Source organism: Choloepus didactylus, chromosome 17, assembly GCF_015220235.1.
Source record: "Choloepus didactylus isolate mChoDid1 chromosome 17, mChoDid1.pri, whole genome shotgun sequence".
Lineage (NCBI taxonomy): Eukaryota > Metazoa > Chordata > Mammalia > Pilosa > Megalonychidae > Choloepus > Choloepus didactylus.
The window spans coordinates 22,938,284-22,950,385 of record NC_051323.1 but is presented as its reverse complement, the minus strand read 5'-3'; the positions used below and the strand labels follow the sequence as shown (position 1 = coordinate 22,950,385).

The following is a 12,102-nucleotide window of genomic DNA, read 5'->3' as shown; positions in this document are numbered from 1 at the left end:
AGATTTTTGAGTGTTGATCTTGTAGCCTGCTACTTTGCTGTATTCATTGACTAGTTCTAGTAGCTTTGCTGTAGATTCTTCTGGATTTCCTACATATAGAATCATGTCATCTGCAAATAGTGAAAGTTTTACTTCTTCCTCTCCAATTTGGATGCCTTTTATTTCTTTTTCTTGCCTAATTGCTCTAGCTAGAACTTCCAGCACAATGTTGAATAACAATGGTGATAGTGGCATCCCTGTCTTGTTCCTGATCTTAGAGGAAAAGCTTTCAGTCTCTCCCCATTGAGTGTGATGTTAGCTGTGGGTTTTTCATATATTGCCTTTATTATATTGAAAAGTTCCTTTCTATTCCTATCCTTTGAAGTGTTTTCATCAGGAAAGGATGTTGAATTTTGTCAAATGCCTTTTCTGCATCAATCGAGATGATCATGTGGTTCTTCTGCTTTGATTTATTGATGTGGTGTATTACATTAATTGATTTTCTTGTGTTCAACCAGCCTTGCATACCTGGAATAAATCCCACCTGGTCGTGGTGTATAATTCTTTTAATGTGCTGCTGGATTTGATTTACGAGTATTTTGTTGAGGATTTTTGCGTCTATATTCATTAAAGAAATTGGTCTATAATTTTCTTTTTTTGTAGTATCTTTGCCTGGTTTTGGTATTAGGGTGAGGATGGCTTCATAGAAAGAGTTAGGTAGCTTTCCCTCTTCTTCAATTTTTTTGAAGAGATTGAGCAGGATTGGTACTAATTCGTTCTTGAATGCTTGGTAGAATTCACATGTGAAACCATCTGGTCCTGGGCTTTTCCTTTTTGGGAGCTTTTTGATGACTGACTCAATCTCTTTACTTGTGATTGGTTTGTTGAGGTCATCTATTTCTTCTTGAGTTAATGTTGGTTGTTTATGCTTTTCCAGGAAGTTGTCCATTTCATCTAAGTTGTCTAGTTTATTAGCATATAGTTGCTCATAGTATCTTCTCATTATCTCCTTAATTTCTGCAGGGTCGGTAGTTATATTTCCTTTCCCATTTCTGATTGCATTTATTTGCATCTGCTCTCTCTTTTTTTTTGTTAGCCTAGCCAGTGGTCCATCGATTTTATTGATTTTCTCAAAGAACCAACTTCTGTTTTTGTTGATTCTCTCTTTTGTTTTCCTGTTCTCAATTGCATTTATTTCTGCTCTAATCTTTGTTATTTCTTCCCTTCTGCTTGCTTTGGGGTTAGTTTGCTGTTCTTTCTCTAATTCCTCCAGGTGAGCAGTTAACTCTTCAATTTTTCCTCTCTCTTCTCTTTTAATATAGGCATTTAGGGCAATAAATTTCCCTCTCAGCACCGCCTTTGCTGCATCCCATAAGTTTTGATAAGTTGTGTTTTCATTGTCATTTGCCTCGAGGTATTTACTAATTTCTCTTGTAATTTCTTCCTTTACCCACTGGTTTTCTAAGAGGGTGTTGTTTAGCCTCCATATGTTTGTGAATTTTATGACCTTCTGCCTTTTATTTATTTCCAACTTCATTCCATTGTGGTCTGAGAAAGTGTTTTGTATAATATCAATATTTTTAAATTTGTTGAGACTTGCTTTGTGACCCAACATGTGGTCTATCCTAGAGAATGTTCCATGAGCACTTGAGAAAAAAGTGTATCCTGCTGTTGTTGGATGTAGTGTTCTATAAATGTCTGTCAAGTCTAGTTCATTTATCATACAATTCAACATCTCTGTTTCTTTAGTGATCCTCTGTCTAGATGTTCTATCCATTGATGAGAGTGGTGTATTGAAGTCTCCAACTATTATTGTAGAGGTATCTATTTCTCCTTTCAGTGATCGCAGTGTTTGCCTCATGAATTTTGGGGCATTCTGGTTTGGTGCATAAATATTTATGACTGTTATGTTTTCTTGATGAATTGACCCTTTTATTAATATATAGTGTCCTTCTTTGCCTCTTTTAATTGTTTCACTTTTGAAGTCTAACTTGTCTGATATTAATATAGCTACTCCCACTTTTTTTCTGGTTGTTGTTTGCATGAAATATCTTTTTCCAACCTTTCACTTTCAGTCTATGTTTGTCCTTGTGTCTAAAGTGAGTTTCTTGTAGACAGCATATAGATGGGTCCTGTTTTTTAATCCATTCTGCCAGTATGTGTCTTTTTATTGGGGAGTTTAATCCATTTACATTTAGTGTTACTACTGTAAGGGCAGTACTTTCTACTACCATTTTGTTTTTTGGAATTTATATGTCATATCTTATTTTTTCCTCTCCTTTTACCTTTCCTGATAATCTTCATTTCTGCACTCTTCTCCAACTCTCTCTCTCCTGTCTTTTCCTATCAGCCTGTAGCACTCCCTTTAGTATTTCTTGTAGTGCCGGTCTCTTATTCACAAACTCTCTCAGTGTCTGTTTGTCTGAAAATGTTTTAATCTCTCCCTCATTTTTGAAGGAAAGTTTTGCTGGATATAGAATTCTTGGTTGGCAGTTTTTCTCTTTCAGTATCTTAAATATATCATGCCACTGTCCTCTTGCCTCCATGGTTTCTGCAGAGAAATCTGTACATAGTCTTATTGACCTTCCCTTGTATGTGATGGATTGCTTTTCTCTTGCTGCTTTCAGAATCCTCTCTTTGTCTTTAACATTGGACAATCTGACCAGTGAGTGTCTTGGAGTAGGTCTATTGGGATCTGTTTTATTTGGGGTACATTGTACTTCTTGAATCTCTAATTTTCTGTCTGTTATAAGAGTTGGGAAATTTTCAGTGAATATGTCTTCTATTACTCTTTCTGCCCCTTTTCCCCTCTCTTCTCCTTCTGGGATACCCATAACACATATATTTGTGTGTTTCATGTTGTCACTCAGCTCCCTAAGACCCTGCTCATATTTTTCCATTTTTTTCACCATCTGTTCTTTTGTGTGTATGAATTTGAATGACCTGTCTTACAGTTCACTGATCCTTTCTTCTGCCTGTTCAAATCTACTGTTGTGTCCCTCCATTGTGTTTTTCATCTCCTCCATTGTGGCCTTCATTCCCATGAGTTCTGCCATTTGTTTTTTAAGTTTATGAATTCTTCTTTATGGTCAGCCAGTGTCTTCTTTATATCTTTCAGCTCTTTTGCTATATCTTCCTTCATTTCATCAAATTTATTTAGCATCAGTTGCCTCCACTCCTGTGTCTCAGCTGAGCTATTAGTTTGTTCCTTTGGCTGGTCCATGTTTTCGTGTTTCCTGGTATGGCTTGTTATCTTAAGTTGTCTAGGCATCTGATTTTCTTGATTAGTTTATTTTGGAGCTTGTTTTCTGTCTTTTACCTAGTGGTTTTCTTGTTGGTTGGCTTTGTTTTCTGGCCTCTGTTATTCAGTTCAACTTATTCTAGACCTCTAACTTAGGTTCTATTTAGTTGATCAGAATTTTTCCCCTCTTATTTTTTTCTGTTTCTTGCTCTGCCTCTATGTAACCTTTTTGTGAGTGGGTCTCCTCAGATATGGTCGACCCTGGTCAGATTTTCCCAGTCTAGTGAGGCCCAGGTCTCATTGGGAGGGTATGGAGTTTTCCTGAGAATGAGACCCTCCTATGAGGCCTTTAGAATTGGTGCTTTTCCTCTCCTGTCCAGCAGGTGGCGCTGGCCAGCCCACAGCTCCCCCACCAGTGTAAGGAGGTATGGAGCCTTTAGTTCTCCTGGTGACTCTGATCCTGTCAGGGGCGTGGCTGACTGAAGCCGGAATCTGAATTCCAGCCCCTGGGGTCTGAATTCCCAGAAGGAGGACTGCCAGTTGAGCTGGACCTCCCTCCACTCTCCCAATCCTCAGAACTCCAGTTGTCTCTCAGAGGCACTATTCCCTTCTCCTCTCTCCTCTTTGGGGCCTCTCCAGGTAGATTCCTTGGTCAGCCTGAGTTGCCAATTAAAGACGGGGGTGGAGGCCTTCAGTAGTGAATACGGAACTCAAAGACACTGTGGGTACTCTGTCTCCCCTCAAGCCCAGCCTAGTCCCTCAACCTGGGCTTTCCGATAGAAAATAACCACATATATTACTTTTAGATTAAAAAAAAAAAAAAAAAAAAAAAAAAAAAAACAACAAAAAAAAAAAAACAAAAAAAAAAAAAAAAAAAAAAAAAAAAAGAGTCTCTTTTAAAAGTCTTTCCCCAGCCTGGAAGTTTTGTCAGTGTCAGAATGGAGCATTTAAAGATATGCTTTGGGCTATTGTCTGATAATTACTCTCCAACCGCTTCAGTTCCACCCCTGCTGGGGGCTATTGAAATGCAAAAAGATAAGGGATCAGTGAGAAGCCAGAAGGGACAAAATGTAGGGGGAAAAAAAATGGCTTTTTTGGAGTCTGGGAATGGGTGCCCGCTTTTACGTGCCCCCACTTCTCGGAGCCCAGCCCTTCTTTAGCACCCCAGCTCCCAAAGTTAGTTAATTAATTTGTTAATTAATTCTGCAGTTGAGGCTGGGTTGAGCCTCCCTTCTTGCCCTCAGCAGATTGCTGTTTTTTGGTTCCCCCCCCCCCCCTTTCAGGGAGCTGGCAGCAAGACAGTCTGTGAGGTCTGGGTGGGGAGGGGCGCCAGACCCCTGGTCCGGGGAACTTACAATGTTCGCTGCGATCTCAGCTTTTCCTTGAATTCCAAACTTGTGTCCAGTGTGTGACTGGTTACTGGAGACCCCGAAAACACTGTTTCATATAGTTCTTGGGTAATTGCCAGCTGCTCTAGGGGAGAGACGAAATTCTGCTCCTCAGCACTCCGCCATCTTGCCCCACCTCCACTGGTTTCTTATTTATCCTCCTAGTGTTCCTTTATGCAAAACAGAAAGCATAATATACATATACACAAAACATGGCATAATATACGTATCTCTTTCTCTTTTTCTCCACACATGCATACATATACACACATTTTTTTTTCATATCTTGCTTTTTCTACTTAATGGTATACTCTGGATAATTTTTCACGTCAGTACCTAGACAGCACGCTCATACCACCTCATATTTTTGGCAGGTGTAGACTGTCCCACGGTGTGCATGTGCCAAAATCTACTTACCGAGGTTCTAAAGATGGACAGGTGGTTTTCAGTTTTTTGCACTACGAACAAGACTGTAATGAATAACCTTGACCATGCCTCATTTTGTACTCATGCATATGTATTTCTGGGAAAAGTTCCCAGAAGTGGGATTGCTGGGTCAGGGAGTAAATGGGTTTCTAATGTGTAATTTTGAAAAAGAATTGTTAAATGGAGGTTGTGCCACATTGTATCCCCACAAGCAACGCATGAAACAACTTGTTTCTAGACAGTTTCACCAAGAGTGTGTCATCAGATTTCGGGGGTTTGCCCATCTGAGAGTTGAGAACTCATATTTCAGTAATTTTAATTTTAATTTGAGTTTCTTCTGAGAGAGGATGAACATATTATGTCTAAGGACCAGTTGTATTTTTTCCTCTCTGTGAACTGTCTGATCTTGTACCTTTCCCATAGTTACATTGGTAGTTTGTCTTTTTTTGTCTCAGTTTTTTTAATGAACTTTATATGTTTGGAAGAGTAGCCTATTGTCTGTTATATGCATTGCAAATATTTTTGTCAATTTGTCATTTGTTTTTTGATTTAGCATGCGATGATTGATTCATTTTAATTTTATTTTGTTTTCATTTTTAAATTTTTTTGGTTATGTAGGTTGAATTTATCAGCCTTTTCTTTTTGACTTCTGGATGTTTGGATCTGTTTGAAAGTCCTCTCCCATTCTAAAATTATAAAAGAACCCTAGTTTAGGACTCTTTACCACACACATCACTTTAGTCAGCGATTCACCTCTAGAGCCTAAGTTCCTTTAAGCACAATATCCTCTTGAAAAAAAACGCCACAGGGATAATTGATGAACGTGATAAATTAAGAGATGATCTTATGATTAAGATTTTCATAGGTGTGCCGCCAGGAGACATTTTCTTTTAGGTCTACAGTTTCCATCTTGGGAGCAAGACACAGAGGTGGGAAAGATCCATGTAACAACCGCGCCGTTTTTTTTTTTTCTAGATCAGTGACTCAGACGCAACCAGCCCCACCGGACCACAGCCGAGCGACGGGTGTCTGGAGGAGAGCAGCATGTCCTCCAGGGAAAAGCCAGGAGACTGGAAGCTGCAGTCGCGGAAAAGGACTCAGACGCTCCCTAACCGGAAATGTTTTTTGACTTCCGCTTTGCAAGGGGCCAACAGCAACAAAGGGGAGATACTTAAAAACGAGTTCTGGTCTCCTTCTGCAGAGGCGAAGGCAGCGGAAGGGCACCGGAGAACCCTGTCTCAAGACGTGCGCCACCTTTCCGACCCCCAGAGGACTTCCACCTACGATAACGTCCCCAGGGGCCAAGTGGGTGCACCCTCTTCCCAAGCCTGTGACTCCAAGGGAGATCCTCTTGCCAGCCCAAATTCTGAAGCCGGGCCTGAAAAAAAGGACTCTGGAGAAGAGGAACCTGAATCTTTGCAAAGGTTGGTCCAAGAACTACGAAAGGAGATAGAAACACAGAAACAAATGTATGAGGAACAGATTAAAAGGTAAGTCACACACAGAGGGGCCCTGGGCAGCCACCCGGCTTCCTTCGATAGATGCAAAAGGGATTGTCCTAATCTGCTGGACTGTGACATTTAAAGCTTTGATTTAGAGACCACAGTGAACATAGCAATTGAACTTTATAAGGAAAAGGGTAAAAGGTTCATAAGTGAAAACTCCAAATTTTAGATTACATTTGTGAACATTTAAGTACCTAGCTTCAGTAGCTGAATAAACTATTTCCAAGTCATGGTTCTTCAAGGATCAATATGCTTTAACGAATTTTTCTTATTCATCTCATTCATAAATTCCACAGATACTTAATGAGCACCTACTATGTGCCAGGCCCCACTAGGGATGGATGGCATCTTGGGGAATAGTACTGAACAAAACAGACAAAAGTCTCTGCATTTATGGAGCTTTCATAATGGGGTGGGGACACACAGGCAATAAAAATAGGTAATTAAAAATATAGGCTATGTCAGGTGGTGAAAAATGCTATGGAGAGAAATGAAGCAGAGCCGGAAGTTAGAGATTTCAAGAAGGGGTTCTTAGCATTAGGTAGTGTGATCAGGGAAGGCCTTGTGGAGAGGGCTGCATTTAAGGAAAGGCCTGAAGGAGATGAGGGAATAAGGCAGGTCCATTTCTGGGGAAATGCACACCAGGCAGAGAGCACCCAAGATGGCAATGCAATGAGAAGGGTGCAGGTCTGGGTGTCCATGGACAGGAACCAGGTGGCGGGGCTCATGCAGGTGGAGAGTGGAAGGAGATGAGGTCATGCAGGGGCAGGTGGCCAGAACAGGCTGGGCTCCATCATCCAGTAAAGCCCGAGTGAAAAGGGAGCCTCTGCAGGACTTGGACCTGACCCATGCTTCAAAGGGTCACTGGCTTCTGCTTGGGTATAGGCTGCAGGGTGGCAAACAGAAGTGGAGACCAGGGAAGGGACCCTTTCCACCATCCTATGCAAACTCCCCAGATGACTGGGCACAATTGCTCCTCTTGGGTAGGGTAACTGTCTTCTTGAAATCTTTTACACACTACTGATTGTCCAGAAAACTCTTTTTTCATGAGAGAGCACTTCAGTCCAGCTTGGTCTGTATTAACACACATCTTCAAGTACTGAAGCAAAGGGCTCAGACATGAATTTAGACTTACCTGGGGTTTTTCTATTTATGGATACTTCTCAATCCATTAAGATTCAGGTAAGTTAAAGGAAGAATTTGAGGACCCCTCATCCTTTTGTCCCTACAGAGGGCTGCCTCTCAAGAAGCAAAATATAAATCCTTTGTCTAAGAATCTGAAATCATTAATTTGTAGAATTACAAAACTTCTGTGACATCTCAGCATTGACAGAACAACCCTCCAAAGGGAAGATTTAGCACAGCCTGGCAGGGGAGAAGAGGAGAACATGGGGCTACGTTAGGATTTGGGTCAGTAGTAATGAAAATCCTGGTTTTCATTACATATACTTGCCTGGAGCAGCATCTCCTGGGACTTCCGCTCCCAAGGGACAGCCTGCCCCCTTGCTTCTCCAAATCTTGATCCCCAAGAGATCTTTGATAAGGTCCATTGAAGCAGGATGAGGAGGCACTCATGAGCACAAAGGTGCTGGGAATCCAGAATAGTGATGGGACATCACTAGACAATCAACAGTTTCAACTGAGCAGGACTGATGCAAGTTACCGAGGAGGTGAAAGATAACATGTATTACAGGTGGTCTTCTTTCAGAGGCCTTATTACCTGATTGATGATATAAAACATAAGGCATATCAAAAACAATATAAGAGATGTTATAGGATAGTATTAAAGGGCAAAGGGCTCAGACATGCTCTGAGAATTCAGGCTTACCTGGGAAGCCCTCGTGTGGGAGGTGGGACACAACTGAGAGGGACAGGTTGGACATGGGAAGGTGGAAAGTCAGAGGGCCTTGTGATTTGGAAAGGACAATGGACAAGGAAGGTTGCGAGCAAGGGTGAAGAGTTAATCTGTCCTGTCATTCTTTTCTTTCCTTCTTCATAGCCTTGAGAAAGAAAATTACGATGTCTGGGCTAAGGTGGTGAGGCTCAATGAAGAACTGGAGAAAGAGAAGAAGAAGTTCACAGCCTTGGAAATCAGTTTCCGCAATGTGGAGCGCTCCCGGGAGGATGTTGAGAAAAGGAACAAGGTATTGGAAGAAGAAGTCAAGGAGTTTGTTAAATCGATGAAGCAGCCCAAGACTGATGCTTAAGGTCCCAGAAATCCCAAAGGTGACAGGCCCGGGAGAGGCCCAACACGGCTGCCTTTCTTAGTCCCACCCGATGGCTTGGAAGCAAAATTACCCCCTGAGAGGGAAAGGACATTTTGGGGGGAAAACATCGCATTTCCCAGTGAATAAATCAATGGAATTTGCAGGATGATGAGTGTGAGCAGGGACACATGTGTGCACATCTCTCACTGCCCTTGCTGTGTTCGAAGGGGTTGGTTGCGTATTTCACCTTGGCCTTGGAGTCTGCCGACACTGGATGATGATGTCCGGGGGAGACTTTTGAGGCAGGTCACGGCTCAGACTCCGGCAACAGGCTGGCTCCATCTCAAGGCTGGCTGATGTGTTAGGTCATTGTTTTCCGTGTGGAACAACTCACTCCGTCAGATGGCGTCGGCCCCCTCTGGGACACAGTGGGGAGAAAATGATATTCAACTTTTGAGGGCTCATCCATGGCATGCTGTGTTTTATGGGGCTGCAACTGGTGCAGCCACAGTCCCATTCTGTCACCCCCATCAAATTACACCCGCTCCAGGGGTTGGAAACTCAAGATTACTGTTAAACAAAAACAAGCAACAAAATGGTATTTATAAATGCAAAATCGATGAAAAAAAATTATTTTAAAAAAGGCAAGGCCTTTGCTAATCTCTACAGTACGTTTGTGGGATATGCCCTCACTGGGACACATGGCTTGGCGAGCAGGTCCTGTGCTGGATTTCAGCCCCCAATTGCCTTTCGGTGACCACGAACTGCACAACTTGTATGGAGGGCCTGGGAACAAAGGCTTTCCCAAGAGGATGTGCCCTCCTGAGAGCTGGTTGGGGTTTAGGTAGTAATAGTTATGATAATGCTTTCTGTTTCACTAAAATGCTAGTGAATTCATCCTTTAAACGGAAGTCAAGCACTAAAAAAGAGCTGGAGAGGGGGACACAGCTGACCACTCTCCTTCTAAGTTAAGCCAGCCTGGCTCCAGGTGAAAAGTCTAAAAGTCTGTGCCCCAGCCTTGCTAGGTAGGTTGGTTGACTCTTTTATGGTTTTTGTCATGTTCTAGTCAGATGGTCTCCAAGCTCTTTTGATTGTGTGCCCCATCAGTAGAAAACGTTTGAGCATGCACCTCCCAATATATTTATTTTAAAATTAAACACATGTACTACTGTCTTAATGCATCATGTATATTATAAAACATACATGTGACAGAAATGGAATAATAATGAGATAGAAGCAAACATAATAGATGTTCTAAAATGCCCTTTGAGTTCTGGAGACCACTGGTCTTGTTTCCCCCTAAGTATTACCTGTCCCAGTTTTACATATTTTATCCCATTTTACCATAAATTTATAGTAACTCTTAAAGTCACATGGCTTAGTGGTTTGAAATATACGGTACGAGTTTAGCCTTCACTAGCATATATGTGCCTTCTCTGTTATTCCTTTTTCTCCTCCTCTCCCATTCTAGTGTTTTATTCCTCTGGTTATTCCTCCTCTGCCTGTGGCCATGGCTTTTACCCACAGGGCAAAAGAGGTAAGGACAGGAGGGTCTGTTTCTCTTAGAATATACTCAGGACCTGCTCCACCCTGCCAGGGTCCTGGGGACCAGCCTCATGGAGGGTGAGGGGACCACATTTAGAGCATCCTCTTGTAGGCCGGCTTGCAGAAAATTCGGGGCAAAACTGATTTGGGATATTATTAAGTAAAGCACTGAAATATTTGATTTCCTAGGATTTGCTTGTTTTTTTTGTAAATACACGGTAACTCACCTGGAGACATTTGCTGCAACCTGCAGTTCTGCCAGACACATGCCCCATGTTCTCTCATTTATTGCTCATGCTGACTCTTTGGGTGCTAAAAGAGTAGAGTGTGGATGGAAGTGACTGGCTTCACAATTGCAAATGGAACATTGGTTTTAAGGTATAAAAGGGAGGTCCTGAAGTCTGTTCGTTTCAGGTCTATGTTAAAGAGCTCACTGGGTCTGGGAGCAAGTGCTCAGGCTGAGTAGAGTGCCACGTTGGAATCCCAGATCCCTCCAGGTCTGGTAGCTCTTGTTCTAGTCCTTCCCCCCTGTACTATGAGCTAAGAGAGCAGCTGTTGCAGCTTTGGAAGCACTGCACAACCTGGGAGTGTCAGTGCCTCTTCACAGTCCACAGGGGAATCTGGTTGGCTTAAATTGCTCTATCTGGCCCTGCCCTACCCTCCATGTAAGAACCACCAGCACAACACAAGAAACAGAGTTCTCCCAGGATCCTCGACCCTCATGAACCTAAAGGAGGGCGAGGGAAGAAGTTCGGGGGTCTAGTGTCATTGTCCTCAGTGCCTTCAAAGGCTTCTCACAAGAAGTGCGACAGGGTAGCTCCAGGCCTGGCCTGGGCCAAGGGGCAGCTTTTGGAAGGCAGTACCAGAAACTGACCTGTGTCGTCAGTGTTCCATCGGACCCTGGAGCTCCCGTCTGTACTTTTAAAGTCCTTGCATGGACAGGACTTTAATAAATCTGTCTTTTTTCCAGCCAAAGCTTCTAACTCCTCTTCACTTTACCCTCTCTTCTATTTGCTCAGATGCTGAGAACCTAAATGCTTTCAAAAGGTCTTTGATGTGCACTTTCAAATCTCTTGTCCTCTTCGCAACCAAATCACTCTTCTCCTTCACAGCCTCAAGCATAGCATGCATCAGGGTAATTTTTTCTTTAGTTTGAGGCAAATTTGATAGTTTTCCAAGTATGTTGTCTACTGGACAGTTAGGGACTTGGCTGGGATGACTCACTTCCGCTGGATTTGGTCAGAATCTGAGGTCTGTAGAGATCAAGTGTGTGACATTCCTAGCATAGAGCCTACTACATAGGATGTGAGCAATAAACGATTTTTTGTTGTTGTTTTGCTGTTTTGACAAACTTCCTGAAGCTCTGCTCAGAGGTCCATCTCCCCAGAAGAGTGTGATGTGGGAGTTTCCGAGGCAGCCCAAGGCTGCTGAGAGGAGGAGGCCCGGGGCTCAGCGGCACACCAACTGTTCGCTGGCTTGATGTGCGTGCGCTGATGCCTGTAAGCTTCCACATTCCACCACTTCCTTGGCAGATACCAGCAGTGGTCAGGCTGCGTGCTTCCTGGGGAGCAGAGCGAGCACTTAAAGGCTGTTCCTGCAATTCAAACGGGCTGTTCTTACAAGAATCACACTGAGATGGCTCATCCTGCCGGGGAAGGCTGGATGGAGCGGGGCCTCAAGGAGTCAGATCTAGCTGCTGCTTGAGGAGCCCAGGCTGGCTTTGGCTGGCAGCAGAGAGAGCTGGAGCTGGAGTGCCTATGGGCCCAGAGGCAACTCTAGGCAAAAATCAGCAGAGACTATCAATACAGTGT

The 12,102-nt window shown here is 43.0% G+C and overlaps 1 protein-coding gene across 4 annotated transcripts in view; it reads left to right on the top strand.

The window, feature by feature from the left end:
• The window catches only part of ARHGAP25 (Rho GTPase activating protein 25), a 92,948-nt gene extending 81,324 nt beyond the window's left edge, over nt 1–11,624 (top strand). For all 4 annotated transcript variants that reach the window (XM_037806465.1, XM_037806464.1, XM_037806467.1 and 1 more), the window contains exons 10-11: nt 6,010–6,524; nt 8,539–11,624. In XM_037806465.1, coding sequence (XP_037662393.1) covers nt 6,010–6,524; nt 8,539–8,746 — 723 coding nt within the window. In that variant the 3' untranslated portion in view covers nt 8,747–11,624. The remainder of the gene's footprint in view (nt 1–6,009; nt 6,525–8,538) is intronic.
• Nucleotides 11,625–12,102: the final 478 nt, after the last annotated feature.